This window comes from Diaphorina citri, unplaced genomic scaffold, assembly GCF_000475195.1.
Source record: "Diaphorina citri unplaced genomic scaffold, Diaci psyllid genome assembly version 1.1 scaffold1, whole genome shotgun sequence".
Taxonomy (NCBI): Eukaryota; Metazoa; Arthropoda; class Insecta; order Hemiptera; family Psyllidae; genus Diaphorina; species Diaphorina citri.
The window spans coordinates 169,187-187,063 of NW_007377440.1; the positions used below are offsets into that span (position 1 = coordinate 169,187).

At 35.6% G+C, this 17,877-nt stretch overlaps 2 protein-coding genes across 2 annotated transcripts in view; one reads left to right on the plus strand and one right to left on the minus strand.

The window, feature by feature from the left end:
* Positions 1 to 82: 82 nt before the first annotated feature.
* Positions 83 to 13,765, plus strand: LOC103505070 (histone-lysine N-methyltransferase trithorax). The gene is given in 13 exon segments (XM_026820295.1): positions 83 to 381; positions 761 to 1,079; positions 1,311 to 1,604; positions 1,858 to 1,942; positions 2,167 to 2,257; positions 2,510 to 2,695; positions 3,012 to 3,257; positions 3,502 to 3,608; positions 3,755 to 8,583; positions 8,824 to 9,040; positions 9,444 to 9,584; positions 10,861 to 11,050; positions 11,223 to 13,765. Coding segments are annotated over 13 exon segments (7,053 nt in total). The 5' UTR covers positions 83 to 210; the 3' UTR covers positions 11,400 to 13,765.
* A 1,074-nt stretch (positions 13,766 to 14,839) lies between these two features.
* The window catches only part of LOC103505164 (low-density lipoprotein receptor-related protein 6), a 12,245-nt gene continuing 9,207 nt past the window's right edge, over positions 14,840 to 17,877 (minus strand). The window contains exon 8 of the mRNA XM_017443243.2: positions 14,840 to 15,717. Within this exon, the coding sequence (XP_017298732.1) occupies positions 15,429 to 15,717 (289 nt within the window). The 3' untranslated portion in view covers positions 14,840 to 15,428. The remainder of the gene's footprint in view (positions 15,718 to 17,877) is intronic.

A 17,877-nucleotide genomic window follows, 5' to 3' on the forward strand; every position in this document is an offset into this window, starting at 1 on the left:
CTCTGTGGTGAGTCATTACCTCTGTGGCGAATCAGCTGCCTCGAGGCGTTGAAAAAAATCTAAACAAACAACAAAACAAAACAAAAAAATTCACTCAAAAAAATGTAATAAACGATAGTTTTTTCTTGTTTCATTAATTTGTGATTTTTAATTTAATTATTTTTAGGGTGCTTTGAACACGGCTTGAATCTTTTAAATGTAGGGTTCATAATGAAGTACAAGTTCCCTGCAAAACCCTTAAAATGCAGGCAAAAAAATCTGACACTAATCTCCATCAAGAAGAACGAAGTAGCCAAGCATGATTCTTTGCTCATTGCAAAGCAAATCTCTCAAGGACTTGATGTTTTCAGCTCTTTTTTTGGCAAAGATAACACGGAGGAGGTAAATATATTACTCAGTTGTTCATTTAGAATGGTATCCTCTAATAAAACACAAAAATATCATCCCAAGTAACATACCAAAGCCTCAAACATTTGTGCTGATAAAATGGCACAACTTCAAGGCCATACAATTTTTGCTATAAGTCTTCTCCCTTACCCTACTTTAAATCAGAAAATATGGTCCAGATAGGTGCCTGTATTGTGATTTTTAATAGTCTGATTAAGCATCAAGCTTCAATAATAAATTGTACTCTGTTGGTACCTACTAGGTATTATTGTTTACAGTAGAGATGAAACTTAAGGTTTCATGTTATGTTATCCATCGCAAGCTAAGTACTTCTGGTAAATATCAATCAATTGCAACTTTCTCTCTGTTTCAGAGTTTACCCTTCAAAGGCTTTTCAAGTTTTGAAACTGAAAAAGCTGGTCAGCTTTTAAAGAAGAAAATCTATGAAATCAATGTCAAAAATAAAAGTTCTTTGAAGTCCAACCCATTCCGATGTACAAATGTAAATAAAATATCAAATAGTATTAAGTTACCAAACAATAGTTTAGTATTATCAAAGACTGATCAAACTGGAAGCAATGATTTCAAATCAGGCAATGGCATTTTGAGAAAAGCAAGACTTAATATTGCATCTGACTACAAAGTTCAGGATGGATTGTTTTCACCAAGTGAATCATGGGTACAATTAAATGGTAAGTAAAAATCAACATTTTTTGATGTTTAACATTCCTCTATCAATCCTAATTTGGTTTACGTACCTATAGTGTTGGCTTCACTACCACACAAGTTGATTAGATGACTTAATTTAAATTAATAAATAAAATCTGAGGGGATGATATTTGAAGTTCCCTATGTATAACTCACCTTCATTTAAAAATACTTATGCTGTATGTATATGTTTTTCACATTAATTTGTTTTACAGGAGATGAAGGACTGAAACCAATTCAAAATGTAAGCAAAACAAAAAAAGAAGAAAGCATTAGTCTCGCATCTTTGCTCAAGTCACGGAAAAACATTTTGAACAAGAAAGTTTGGAACAAAGAGAGTACAGCTAGCAGTTTCAAACCTGGTTTTGCAGAGAATAGGCTCAAAGCAGAAGCAACTAATGTGAAAGGACCAAGGATCAAACATGTTTGTCGGAGTGCATCGGTTGTGTTGAAACTTCCTGTGGCAACCATTGTTGACCATCAGGATCAGCTGAGTTCTACTAGTCAGAGTGAGTTCAAATACATCCAAGTAGCACTATTATTTTCAACAGAGGAATAACACTTGGGCCTACAAAAATCTCTTTTCATAAGTGGAATGTTATGTCTTTATTATCAACCATCACTTTTATGCTTGGAGGAAAAAAAACTACAATTTACCAGCCCTTGTGAAACCGAGTTTGGTAGGGATGATAAATCAGCATAAAAGCTATTGATTGGTTAGGTACCTACTAATTCCCATTTATTCTTTTCTTCTGTCTTTAGAAGCTGATGAAGTCACTGCAAAGAAAAGTTCCACAACAAGCAAGGAATCATCAGAAGAGAGTGAAACAGCTGGTGATACATCAAGGTGAAAATTGATTCCCCTGTGAAATTACTAAGATATTAAAACAGAAACTATGGAATTAAAGTTTATTAGTATCTCCTATAGTAAATTAAGTATAAAGTTCTAGGGCAAATGCTTAAGATTTTTTTTTTTTTTCTTACTTTATTCTTCACCCGTACAGTTGTAAATCTACAATTTTAGGTGGTCTACATTGTTTAATGTTTAAAATTCAATGCTTTTGATTTCAGCAAAGAAGATTTACTTGAAGAACCATCAGATCAGATCTCTACAAAATCCTTGCCTTATGAAGCATCCTCACAAGTTTTGGATAAATCTATTGTAAGTCCTACGCTAACATGACGTCATAAAGACGTTTATAGAAAATTGATATGTTTAGGAGTTTAGGTAATAATGTTTTTAATTTGAGTGGGGTTAATTTTGCTCTTCAAAATCATTACATATTTGTTTAGATATTCCATAGGTACCTATAGCATATTATTTGTAAATTAAACATTTTACCATAGTTTGATTCAAAGGTTTATTCATCCTTAAAATTCCTCCTAATTTGATTTCACTTTTCATCTATAACAGGCAAGGAAGCTACAAGACTTCTGGGAGGACCCTGAGCTCCTGAAGAAAGATCAGCTAATATCCATTGACTATTGGCAGAACTATGACCCTGATGAAGTCTGTGAAACTGGCTTTGCTTTGGTTGGATCTCAGCCAGAATTTCCCCTTGCTATTTGTTTCCTCTGTGGAAGTGCTGGGTTTGATCAGGTAAGCAGTATTTTCCATAAAATATCTGGTGAACAATACTTTCAGAATCAGAAATGTGTTAAGTGCCCACACTCTCGATACAATGTTGTCTGCTGAATTTACAACTAATCCTTACTTTTTAATGAATACTTTGGGAGAATGAAGTTTGAGGTACATGATAGAGAAAAAAAATCAATCCTAATTTATTTTCATTGCATTCGTGTGTAGTATATTTGTCCAAAGCATCAGCTTTGTTACCAAAGCTGTAGTGTAACTCTCGGGAGCAACATATCAGAATGGAGGATTAGTAATGTTATGTTCATTTCTCTCATTTCAGTGTCAGCTGCTTCACTGTCTTATCTGCTGTGAGCCATACCACGAGTATTGTCTCCACAGCATCCTTGGGCCACGACCCCTTTCTCTTCTCCCCATCCCCTCATCGTCTGTCAAAGACTGGCTGTGCCCAAGTTGTGTCCGCTGCGAGGTTTGCTCTCAGTATGGCAGCGGCTTGAGTCAAATTTCATGTCGTCAATGCTTGACCTGTTACCATGCCGAGTGTATGAGTGGAGAGAGACAACATCAGGTAGATAGCTTTCCGTCATAAATCAAAGCCATTTAGTGTATGATGTGTAGAAGTAGGTTACAAACAAAGTGAGTTCTTTTATTTTGTCCGATTGTTTTTAATCTTGAGCATATGTTACCAAGTAACATTTAAAAGGAGGTGAAGTTATAGGTATTTGAGATTTTTGTGAAGTGAATATGTCTACCAATATGTCAACAAGAAGCTGAGGAAACGTATAGTAAATTTCAATGTCCTTGATTTCCAGATGATACACTGCATAAAGTGCAAGAGGTGGATTCATACAGAATGTAACAAGACATTGTATAAAGGAAAACAACAGGCTCCAACTAATTCTGAGAGCCGCATTTGTCAGTAAGTACAATTATTATTTCTATAAAATCAGAATCAGTGGGCTCGAGTGCATAATTTGTAAGAATCAAATATTTCCTTCTTGTGGATAATCTTGTTTGTGGATTAGATGGATTACTTGACTTACTAATTGTGCATTCTGTTTCCAGGTATTGCTACAATGAAGAAGACGTTGATAAAACTCCAAGTCCTCCAAATGTACAAAGTGACCACGAAAAGGAAATCAAACTTAATAGTCTCAATATACTCAACAGTTTAAAAACAAACAAGAAATTATTCGAACTTCTCAAATGGAATACAAACACATCTTCCGCCAGCGAGCTAAAGAAAATCAAGAGGAAAAAGTACAACTCAGTTGTCAAGTCTAAATCTCTGAGTGGTTCAGATCCAGATTTAAATCTAAGTCAAGATCAACGATCTGACCTGATTATCGAAGCGCTAGATGATATTAATGTGAAAGCAAGTAAATTACCTAGTAAGAGAGGTGTTAGCCTGGATTCTTCAAATGAGTTAGAGTTCAAAGAAAACAATTCTCTCTGCAATAATTTGTTCAATGCAAAACGAGATTTTGATCTAAAATTCCCGCCCGCGATCGTAGACAATTTTAAAACGTCGAAGAATTTGATTTCCATAAAAGAAAAGATTGATAATTACGAGTACAGGTCGTTTCTGGATTTACACAATGATATTTTGAATGTACTTTATAGTATAGACTGTGTGGATTTGTTAGAACTCTACAGTGATATTGTTCAAGAAATTCTCTCATGGCTCGACAATAATGTTCATAGTGAAACAGATATGCTCATGAAACAAGATTTGTTCAATGAAACCAATTTGATATTCGATGCCATTAAGCAGAGAAATAAGCTAAAGCAAAATAGTGTTGGAACAAATTGGAACGTTAACCAGAAGGCTAAAAATTTAGAAGAAACGGAAAATATCAGCAAGAAATCCCAAGGAAATGGAATGAAAAATGAGAAGTCCAAATACATTCTCAGTACACAAAATGAAGAAGATAATAGACCTTGTGTATTGTGTAAGAAGCTAGGTGAGGGAATCGATAGCTTAGAAGGGCGCCTCTTGTATTGTGGACAGAACGAGTGGGTACATTGTAACTGTGCTCTGTGGTCTTCTGAAGTATTTGAAGAGGTAGATGGCTCGTTGCAAAATATTCATAGCGCTATCAAAAGAAGCAAATTCATCCAATGTACTTACTGTAGTAAAAGAGGAGCCACTGTAGGATGTTGCTCTAAGAATTGTTTCAACACCTACCACTTTGTATGTGCTAAGAAGAGCAAGTGTTATTTCCTTGAAAGTAAAATGATTTATTGTAATGTTCATGCTGAAGAATTTGGAAAGAATTCATGTAAACTTGAAGATAACTTGTTTGTGAATAGACCTATCTATGTAGAGCAGAATTACAAAAGAAGAAAACACCTCCCAGCAGACAGTATTAAACTTATGATTGGCGCTTTCAAGATTCATTCCTTCGGGAAAAACATACTGACTGTTTGCGATGATGAAGATTTGACAATTCCCGTAGACTTTCACTGTTCTCGTCTATTCTGGTCCACGCGTGAACCTTACAAGATGATAGAATATGATGTCAAAACCAAGACCGAATATTTCCTTATGGACAGTGAAGATCAGGGGGTTAATGTGACAGTGTCTCACGAGATAATGAGTGGGAAATGTGGTTCTACCCTTCACAATGATACAGTGAAAGATGTTCTAACAGTCATGGTGGATCAGATTTGTACGAAGGAAGACACGGATGACAATCAGCTTCTAACACCTGAAGTAAAAGACGCTATATTTAAAGACCTCCATCACGAGTTTATTGATGGACTTTTCATGAACGATTTTCTTCTGCGATACGACGATATATTGAATGACCCTGTTGAAGACAACGCTGCTATTCTGCATGTAAAGATACAAGAGGATAATAGACGAGAGAAAGATTGGACCAAGAAGTTTGTAAATTCTTCTGTAGAACTTTTACAGCAAGTAGACGGTATGAATGATAGTGATGAGGAAGATATGGAAAGTTCTGAAGAGCCAGTGACTTGTGTAAGATGTCATAGAACATATCGTACTACATGTAGCTATCAAAATCATCTCAGTGATTGTACAGTGGTCGAGTATTTGTTATCAAGTGACAGTGAAGGGGAGGAAGAACTAGTAGGACTACACGAAGCAATTAACGAGGAAGTTAACTACACAACATCCATTCAGAACCATAATGTTTCAGTAGAGCAAATGATTCAACCACAGTACTTGGACACTATAGTACAACAGGGGACACCACAACTTTCACTCATTAATAATATCTCAAGTTCTTCTTTGTCTTCTAATTTGCCAGTACTTATGAATAGCATGAAACAAGACCAATGGATAATGCAAACACCCCCAGCTCAAGTAACGCCTCAGTTCAACACAAGCATACAACAGATTCCATCAGGAGATCAGAACTATCTTGACTTATTTGAAAATTCCCAAGTTGTGATAAACAATCAAATGCTGAACAATCAAGTGGTGGATAACAATCAAACGTTCATTATGAACAATGACACTGAGAACTCTTACTTCAATGTAGACTTGGATATCAATGGCAAAGGGAGACCACCTTTCACATTTCAACAAAACACCCAAGCGCCTACACTCATGATACAACCATCACAAGTACCACAGGTCCCTCAGCTTTCTTATATCCAAACTCCACAGCCTCAATACATCGCCATAGCTCCATCCACTTACACAATACAACCTACTGTTGTTGTCCAACCCAATATAATGCCGCAGTATATTACTTACCAACCTACTTACTCCATGGTAAATACTCCGCAAACGTATATCGTAGTAAACAATGTGCCTTCCATGCAAAATGTAACCCAGCCACAAATTATCATCAATAACGAACCGAAAATTGCAACCAAACAAGTGAGAACTATTCAGAAAACACAAACTAAACATTACTACAAGAAAACATCGTATAATAGTAATCAAGTGGACTGTGTGAAAGTTGTAAAATCTACGACACAAAAAACTACCATTAAGACAGAAGAAGCATCAGCCCCCATGAGTTATACTGAAGATTTGTTACCAATCGCAGCACCAACCTCTTCCCCTGTACAACAACGACAGAAAACTATGTCTACTAATCAAACTTTGCTACACAACCCTTCCGTATACATAGACTATCCGAGAACTAACACCATACGGACTAATTCTGTTCAAACTCCAGACACACCTACATGTATACGAGTAGACAGTGCACTACAGAATCGTCTACTTTATTCCAAGTCACCAAAGAAGAAATTTATTCAGTATAAAAAACTCAAAATTCTACCGAAAAGTGTACAAAGATTAGCGAACACACAATCAACTTCTATCAATGCTGAAGGAAATGTAAATAGTCTCAAGTCCAAACTGAACAACGACAATTTTGGCTGTGATAATAGTTTAGCTGCAAGCATTAGTAAATTACACTCTGTAGACATAAATAGCAAACCAAAAATCAATCAGATCTGTGATATAAAGATAGATTCCAAGCTACCTAATTTTCCTCCCTTACCAAAGAAAAATGAATTAGTCACTTTGCAAATGGCACAGCAACCTAGTGTGAATTCCACATCACCACTATCAAAGAAGGAGAAAACTAAATTAAATAAAAAGTGCAAAAAATCACCATCTCTAACTTTTAACAATGAGAAAATAAGAGTTTATCCTCCTCCAAGCAAAAAGTTCAAATCAACATCAACAGCGCTGATGAAAAAATCCCCGGATATGAAAACTAATCTCCTACCCAAAGTTTACAAAGTGTATTCTAAGAATTCTGACAAGAAAAATGGCAGAAATGAAAAGTCTTACAACGATTATACTAAGCAATTTACTGATTTCAGTTCGAATTCTTCAAATGTAACTGGACAATTTAATTCTATGCCAAATATTTATTCTGCTGACAATATTACATTGGATATGTCTAGTCTAAGCTATCTACCAAATATTGATAGCAAGCAACCATCTCCTGTATCCTCGAAATTGTCAAATTACTCCAATCTCCTTTCTCAACAACAAAGTCCGCTGGAAACTTATAAAGAAAATATTGTACTAAATAGTTCCAACTCAGACATAAATGATCATTATACCTTTACATGCAACTCTCCTGAACCGAGCAAACTGAATGGAGATAGAAGTAAAGAGTATGACTTTTTCGACGAGTCCGATAAGAAATCAGAGCAACTTCAGAAAGAAGAAAAGAACATCAAAGAAATCCATTTCAACTGTGCATCTTATCTTGAAGAATTCGAAAAACAAATCAAACAAGATCTAGAAAGGCTTAATCAATTTGATTCCGACACTGATAGAAATGTCGCTGAAAAGTTGGTTGAATCTCAGGTAGTGGAAAATCCTCCAATAGACAACAAAGAAAGCTATGAAGGACAATATTCCAACAAGTTACCAAATCTTGATGATTGTGAACTGCCAAACGTTAGCGAAACACAAACTAATTTATCTATGAAAATCCAAACGTCACCCGTAAGATCACAACGGCCACCAATAAAAACAAATGGATCTCCAGTAAGAATAAGCGAGTTACCAGCAAGAAAACTAGTCGAATCACCGAAGAAAGAGGCAGCTTCAGAAAAGCGAAGTGACAAGAAATCAGAGGAGAGTCAAGAAATTAATCACAGCAAATCTAACTTGGACATGGAAGAGAAAGAAAACATCACTTGGAATCTACAAGAGCCGACGCCATCGCCAAGTAAAAATACCACACAGAAAATCGTTTTCGAAATCAAATCTTCCGATGGCGCGTTCTGTTGTCAATCTTCTGATCTGGACGAAGCTTGGAAGAAAGTGTTTGACGCTGTACAAGCGACGAGGTTAGAACAGCAGCTGCCACCATTGCCTGCGAGTACACTCAAGAAACTGAAGTCACTGGGAAAGGAGAATAAAACTGTCAAGCATATCCTGGGTGAGTTTATCACATATTCACAATTCTTATCTTTAGTGAATTACTATCACTCGTGTAGTTTTCAAACAACAGGTAATAATTTTGGTCTTTATGAGGTTTAGTCCTTGTTTGTTTCTTAGTCATTCACATCACATGTATTTTTCAGGTATTAAAGTAAATAACGAGTACTAACATTTGGTCATTAATTCCTCCTAGCTAGGACTATGAAAACTTCTAATCCAATGTGTTTTATCCTCTTAGGACAAATTCCTGGTGGTCATTTCATGAACTATGACGACTCGGATTCATCTCACAACAAAGACCAATCACACCTTCCCGCGGACAGCTGTGCTCGCACGGAAATATGGAAATGTAGCAAGAGAAAGTACGACATGTTTGCGTGGCTGTGTTCCCCTCATAGAAAGCCACCACGTCTGTTGCATGCAGCGCCGGATAGCAATGAGTTGTATGCTAACAGGTGAGTTGAAAAATTAATAAAATGCTTTTATTATTATTATTATTATTATTATTATTATTATTATTATTATTATTATTATTATTATTATTATTAGTTGTACCTCGGTGCCGCTTTCACATTACATCAAGGCACATTCTTTTACATCCATGCCTATCCAAGAACGGAAAAGTCTGGTTAGGAAATTTCCGCCCTGGCCGGGATTCGAACCCAGCACCTACGAGTTGAGAGTCAGTGACCACTCGGCCACAGAGGTGGGCTTTAATCTCAGTGCTCTCAGTGTTTCATAAGTTACGGGAAGTGACCAATTCTTGGAAGGAGATTCGTCTCAGGAGTGAATTCAATGCAGGGAATTTGACTTTTATGTACCTACCTACGTTGTCAATGTTTTTCTTTCTCTTTACAGGCGAAGCTCAGCCAATCTGCCCACTACACTGCGATATCGACATCTAGGGGCATTGGCCAAGAGAACGCTCACTGTATTCCGTTCTGATATTCATGGAAGAGGATTGTTCTGTCTCTGTGACATTGATGGCGGTGAAATAATGTGTCTGAAATTTCCTCACATTAGTGAAATCACATAAATGAAGTCATGTTAACCATAGAGAATAATATAAATATTGGAGCATTGTTCAAAAACCTATTACCTATATGTATAAATTCGTTGAAAGTATTCACAATAATTTGAAACTAAACGTAGTAGGGAAAGTAATAAATACTGTTACGTTCATCGTTCATCACAATTACTTTAATGCCAATAAATTTGGGAATTAATTTTCAATGTGTTTTCAGGAAAAAGTGCTTCAACTTGAGAGTTGAACATAATGCGAAAACATTAGATCATAGATTCTAAAGTTAGGGATAAAGGATCAAAAGGTATTTTGCTAGTTCGATTTGTGGTGGAAAAGCGAAAACTATTGGCATTGAACTATTTAGATATATCAGATCTTCCATTCAAATACCTAAAACTTCTTAACTAACTTTTAGGGGTCTTTTCTTTCTGAAAACGAAAATAATAGTTAAAATAATAATAATAAAGTACTCTAAAATGAACACAATACCTAGGAAGTGAGATATGCTTTTCTTGACATAAATCGCAATTCTATTTACCTATAGAATAAAGGTGACCACAACGACTTGGGTTGATTTGGAAAGAAAAAAAATTAAACTCCCAACATTTTTCTTAGAGTAGAAATCGATTATCAATTTCAAAACAAATACAACAATATTGAAGTTCTTGTATGGGCAAGAACATCTTTTATCAATAAGGTATGTTGTTAAAAGCAAAAATGGTAACTTAACAGGAGGCAGGAAAATTAATTAGGTAGTTAAATAAAACTTGGGACTCAAACAAACAATAACGATTAATATTTTAATTATTTACTAAAGTTTTCCTTGGAATTTTAGTTCAAGATACATAATTTCTTTGGGTGTGTAGTATTTTACCTCATTACTTTTTATTTTTTTTTTTTTTTTTTTTTTTTTTTTTTTTTTTAGGGCTTTATGGCAGGATTCTCACACAGTGAGCTCTTCCACCCAACCAAAGGGGAAAGGAGTAGATGAAGAGATAGATAAAAAATATAAATGGAAGAATAGATACAAAGATGAAAGATATACGATGTAGACAAATAGTTAACAACTCGTTTGGGGGACAAGCAAAGAACAATATTTGTGTGCCTAATTTGCTGGGTCCAAATTTATTCAACCTATCGAAAACTTTAAATTAAAATTATTAAAAAGCGCTATTTTTAACTTCTCAAAAAAGAACTTCACTTATCGCCTTTGTATGGAAACATTTCAGTGCCTAGAATAGGCTGATTTAGTTCTATCATTTACCTATATTGAAATATTTCTTACTTTGCATAGGTCATACGAGCTTCAGTCTCGGATAAGAGAGAAAAGCAGTACATGGACAAAGGCATCGGTTGCTATATGTTCAAGATTGATGATCGGTTTGTCATTGATGCCACGATGAAAGGAAATGCGGCCCGGTTCATTAACCATTCCTGTGATGTAAGTATTGATGTCACCATTTTGCCAATTTTCATGGGATTAAAAAAAAAATAATAATAATAAATAAAATATAAATAAGGGAATATTTTTTAATACGACTCGTATACTAAACAATAATTATTAATCTTTAGTGAAATTTATATAATAATTTGTGTAATGTTTTTACTTTCAGCCCAATTGTTACTCTCGCGTGGTGGAAATTATGGGCAAACCTCACATTATCATCTTCGCTCTGCGCAAAATTAACAAAGGAGAAGAACTAACGTATGACTATAAGTTTCCTATTGAAGATGATAACAAGATATCTTGCCATTGTTTGGCCATGCGCTGTAGGCGATATCTCAACTGAGCTGAGGGATAGTTATCGAAATTCTTAATAGAAGATACCTTATACCTTTGTGAATCATGCGTCCCTATACTCGCACATACATATACTACGTAATGCTGAACGCTTCATGGCTCATATTTTGTCAAATTTTCATCAAATATGAAATGTTTTGACAGGAGGGTCTCTTGTTTACCAAGAACCACCGACCTCTGGAGTACGAGTCCATGTACCTAACCCCTTTACCTCTGGGTAGGCGTAAAGAGTATTCAGTGTGATTATTTCTGGTTTTGGGGTATAAAGGAGGATGGGTATTTCATTCCTATCAGTGTCTTATGATCCCTCAATTGTAGATATTGAATGCTTTGCTAGTCATAATATCAGGAAGAGTTACAAACTCTATAGAACTCATTGAGACTGAACAGGTCATTAGTCTCAGTCTGGTATTTTATTTTTCACTATCTCTCTATAAGCTCTCAAGATGTAGATTGTATTTTTTTTTTTTAATTACAAAAAAAAGTTGAACTCCATTTTTACCGATGTTAAATTGAAACTTGATGCCATATTTTTTTATTATTCCGTTAGGTACGAATAATATGTATGTACAAATAAAATAATCAAATGTTTGCGTCACTCTTCCATGCCAATTCAATCGCCTACAATTGAGGACTGAGAAGGTTTTGAATAGGACGTTTTGCCATAGTCTTTCCTGGAATTCCCGTTATGATTTCGGACATAGCCACCCTATTCAAGATCATTGAACTCGTCTCACTGAATTCTTTCTGTAAAATATCTGTATATACTTGTGTTTTTGTATATCTTCCTTGTGCTTTTCCTAATTTCCTTGTGCTTCTGTACTCATTAATAACTTGTATGTTTAATGTATAGTCATTCAGAAATCCAATTCGAAGAAAGTGACCCACTGAGACTTTCTCTTTCTTCCTTTTTTTAAGGAAAAGAAATGCGAGAAAAGTTTCTTTTCTGCTACAAATTTTTCGAAAAGAAAATGAAATTCAATGTTTTTTTTATGTTTGGAAAGTTGAGGAAACTTTCTGGTAAATAATTTTGGACTGCTTCACCGTAGTACAAATTAAGTTGTATGGATATTTTCTCTTTTATTTTATGTAATTCATTTGGTTCAACCTTTTTGTATAGATTTCCTAACTAAACTATTCTTAAAATGCCGATAATATATCTTCTCTGAGCGAGAGTTTTAAAAACGCAAGTGACATATTTTAACCTGAATTACTGCAAAGCAGTGTACATAGAATTGTATAGTTTGTGTATATTTTTCTCAATGTTTGTGTCACAGATCTTCATAAAATCTTTTGCTTTATTTTAACAGAATGTATTGTGAATTTTGTTTATGTAGTAGTTATTATTATATTCTTTTTTGTTATATTCACCTTTTTTTTTTAGTTCTTTTCACCATGTAACAATGTTTTAATAGTTGTGTTAATAGTGGGTTTTGTCAAATGATTTCGCTTTACGTACTTACATTAAATGATCTTCTTGTGATGTAGCAAAGCTGAGATACATGATAGGCAATACTAAAAGTAACGGGACTCCCAATGAAGTTCCACTCCCATTTGATAGCAACGAGAGGTACAGCTATAAATTTGACAAAGTCCATGTCAGTGATTTTTACCGTTTAATTTCATATGAGTTTGGAAATATGTTTCTTTTTCTTTACAAAATGTTCAAACGTTTAAGGTGTAAATTATAATATTAATAGTCCCTGAACCACAGTCAGTTTATAATAGAAAGTCGCGTATCTTGATTTTAAATTTCCCTCTTGCAGTCTTAGGCCTTGTAACACCTGCAAGCTAGCGAATATGTTAAGGGATAAAGTTTAAATGTGAGGAAGAGGAAGTGATGTAGAATGTACTTTTGATTATAAATTTTTAACAAAATATGTGCCTTATTGTATGGAGATATTTCTTATTTATTTAATATTGGAAATTTAATATTCGTTCAATATAGATTTGTTATTGTTTATTGTATGGACAGCTAAAGATTAAAAAAAAAAAAAAAAGATTTATAAATTTTATGTAGAATATTAAGTATTGTGGATGAAATGATTATCATCAAAATCGGAGTGATGGTGTTATTTTACACCAGAAAACGTTTTATTCATTTCCAAGATTTGATATCCAATGAACATAAATTTGTGAGATAAAAATCTTAACCATTGCAATACAAATATTCAAAGTCAACTTTATCGGTTGTCCATACATTGGAATCATTTAAATGTTCTTTTTTTTCTAATTCAGTATTTTTCTTCTTTTTTTATGATTGTCAACTAATATTTAATGTCATAGACCAAATTTTAACACACGCATTTCTCTGTTCTTCAACACTTGCATTTGTTAGATATTTTGAGTTAGGCTTCTACATAATATATTCTATAATATTGTTTTAGAGTAAAATGAGATTAATGAGCGACAGTCATCATAAATTTTCTGGAAAAAAGTTGCATTATTGAAATCATCTCGATGTTTGGTAGTGCATCAGACAAGATATCGATTCTAATATTGAGAATGTAAACCAATTGCTGCATGGTACAAAAACAGGGGTTGTGATATTATTTGAAGAGATGAGCTTTTACTTTAATTTTAATCGTTATCAAAAAATTTTCGATGGTCAGTTTTTAGTGCCAAAACACGTTTTGAGGTCCCTAGAGCCTAAATCCAAAGTTTGAGCCATTGGTCCGTGTGTCTGTCTGTCCTTCTGTCTGTGTGTAAACAAAATATCTCGAGAACGGTAAGAGCTAGAGACTTGAAATTTGGCAATTGGCATGCAGCTGTCAAATGTGACAAGGATGCGACACGAAACTTTTGGTTAAGATCGGTGCAACGCTTGGCGGCATTTCGGCCTTTTTTTGGCAGTTTTAGGTGTAATTCAATAATATCTCGGGAACGGTATGAGCTGGGGACTTGAAATTTGGTATGTAGTCCACAAATGTGACAGATGTAAGACAAAACTTTTGGTTAGGATAGGTGCTGCAGTTGGTGGATTTTGGCCGCATTTTGGCGGTTGTCGACCGCTTTTTGGCGGTTTTCAGCTATACTGACTAAACGGTTAGATATATTGTAAAGGTTACAATAGAAGAACACCTAAATAAGCATCATTCAATAGGATAAGGAAAGTCGTGTGATGTTCACACCAGATTTTTTGTACTTGAACTTGAAGATGGTAACAACATAAAACCGTAACAAAACGCACAATATTTTCTATACATTAAAAATGAAATCAAAACTAATAAAGGGCCTACTTATTGTAAAAATATGTATAACGTACAAAATACATCGAAGCTCAAAAAAATAAAGGCTCAATAACTCGAACACGCACTACATTTGGGAGTTGAGTATAATTTTGTCTTTGATACAAAGTGTCACCAAGAGCCTTATTATCAAAGTCCCATCATTATCAAATTCATAGAATTTAAAGGGATTCAGTGTATTGTTGGAAAGTCGAAGCAATATAAAAAGCTTCGTGGAGATGAAATTTATCTGAGAATAAGAACGTAGACGATTGTTGACGCCAAAAATAACATTTTTTAAAGGAAAAAGCAAAAACAAATCAGGGGGTTTCCGTTTTGACCCTCGCTGGAAGTGAAACGAAATAAAAATGTTCCCTCAACTTTTGTTTTCCTTTTTCCCTCGTTTCCACAATTGGAAGGAAAACTGTACGAGTAGGTATAACTTTACAAATAAATTTAAAAAAAATATTAGCTGGGTAAAAAATACGCGTTCTTAAATTCGTTCTGTACCCCGAAGGTCGGACTTACCTAACAGAGGGTAGCGTTTCGTATTCTCATGAGATTTCAGTAAGAGTAAAATCGTTACAAGTGTTCGCGGGTTTACCCTGTGTCACCAATATTCCTGCAGGATAACCATTCTGCTCGTATTCCCTTTATCTTAACCTCTTTTTAGTCAGACCGACCTTTAGAGTTGTGTGGTTTGGACCGCAAGACGGAGAAACCCTTCTACACGACGCGACGTCCCCGGGCTAGAACAGCTTGGGAAAGCGTCGCTTGTAAGGCTCCCACTGTCAATGGGACACTATAACGTCCGGTGCAGACTTGGTAGATTGAACCGAGTAGGGACGGTTCCTCCCGTTGCTAGGCCGGGACCCGTTGCTAGGTTCGCGGGACGCGGGAGGGTAGTCTGTCATCTCGATGACGGCCTCTGCTTGGAATTGATGTGGAAGTTCCCCGCCCCGGGTGAGGGAAGGGGCAAGGGGGGGAGGCACGGGCACCATCGTGTGTTTCCGACGGGTGGTACCACCCGGGTGGGGCGGGGGAGGGGGGGCGAATGTGGAGAAGGTGGGCGTCTGATGTCTGAAATACAAAGATAGAATAGAATACACCTTGCATCGCGCGAATTTTTTTTAAAAAAAAAAAAAAAAAAAAAAAAAAACAATGTACGAGTATTAGAACTCCCACAGAAAGAAAAGAAAAATACGCTGGGCAGCAGTTTCAAGACTTGAAAAAAGAAAAAAAAAATCTACCTTCTAATTAAATAACAAAATTTATGAACTTCGTAGTTCAATAATTTTCCCACTCACCTTCCAGCCTTTGGTAACATTGATAATCCACATACAGTCAATAGGCTGATTAGTCTTGGTTCTCTCTTCAAAAGTCTCCTTACTAACGTTAGACTGCAGGTTGAGGGAACCTTCTTGGTTCGATACAAAGAACCTACAGTCTTGCACTTCTGGCTCAGGATCAGCTGGAAATTGAAATGGAATCATCAGTTTGCTTAATCCCCCCCCCCCAAATTATTGAAAACTAATCCCCTAGTTTTAGGGGATTCTAATGAACCCCCAGTTACGAATCCATGTTGACTATAGCCAACTATACCTACTAACTGGGGCTCTGTATCTTTATCGATGATTTATAGTTCAACCTGTCTCTCGGTCATTTATAAGAAGCGAAGTGCTATATGCCAAGTGCCTAAAATTATTACAAGGTACTCACAGATCGGCCTCTTTACGAAAGAGTACACGGCTCTGAACCCAGAATACTCGACATTGTCATCCGAATAGAATCTCAAATACAAATGCCTTGATGATGACGTGATCATCGGAGGAAAACTGGAACCACAATATCGTCCCAGAAGTTTGGAGTAACCGTGAGGTCCGTCCCTGATTTCCAGATAGTCGTATTTACAATTCTCACTGGGCTCCAGCTTGAAAGAATCCCGGAAGTCAATTCGGATCAGTTCACCTTTGGGAGCTAAAAACAGAGAGAAATATTAATTTACATTACGTTCAGGAAAGCATTAATTCACGCACAAGGGAAGAACAAACGAACTTAATGAGATCATTCCTACCTTATTTTTCATTTTTTTTTTCACCTCTCCCTTCTGCACTTGCTTTCTCTCACGATCTCTCTTCCTCCTAATCTCCTACTGTCCCATATTTATTCCCCAAGTCCCTTACAGTACTCATTGTACATAGCACGGGGACTAGCAAGTTTACTTGGTTCCTCTCATTTCTCTTTCTGCCCTTTTTTTCCAAATCTTATCATAGAAAGCAGAATTGTATAACGCTAGGGGTGAAATCTTATCAAGTGTTGTCATTTATTATTCATAGAACGTGATGCGTATGAAAAAGATTGTGTGCCCCCCATTTGTAATAATAAATAAATAAATAATATTTAGTACCTACCTACCTACCTACCAAGAATTCCAAATGTTCGATATAATATATTTCTACACAAGTACACTTTGCATTTTGTAAATTTCTGAAGGACTACTCTGGGATATTGTCTAATCAAGTGGAAATTTTTACTAAATCCAATGAAGCCATGCATGAATGGACCTAAAATTCTCCAAAATGTCAAAGTTAAAATCTGCATTAATAAATCAAATCAAATTATGAATCTGCAGTGAACCAGAGAGCCTCTTCACAAGTTTTGTGCGTATCACATATCACAGCATTACTGCTTTACTACCATTTCCATTTTTATCATCAATCTGGCATTATCAGCCAGGTAGCTACTCGATGAAAGTAGCTAGCTACACACTATTGTCCTCGTGCGGCCAAGTGCATCCCGAAACAGAAATACAGCCGAAAAAACTTCGACCCCCGCCGGAAAACGAACCCGGGACTTCCAAGCTTAGTCTGACACCCACTCGGCTACGTAGGTTGCTTATAAATCCTTTCCAGAGCTTTAAAACACCCAGATAGTTCTCAATATTATTATCCTGTACTGTGAAAGGATTATAAGCCTCTTTCTGCTACACGGTATTGCACACTAATGATAATACAGTAGAACTCCGATTTTATGAACCTTCGGGTATATGAACTAGAAAATCCGATCATTTTATTTATTTTACACTCGAAAATCAGATTTTTTTTCTGATAATGCAAATAAAATTTTCCGATTTTTTTCTGCCCTCACAGAACATAACATGTCACTAAAAGGACGAAAAAAATCAATGTTCGCGGATTTGGCGATTATGTTCGCGGATTTGGCGATTATGTTCGCGGATTT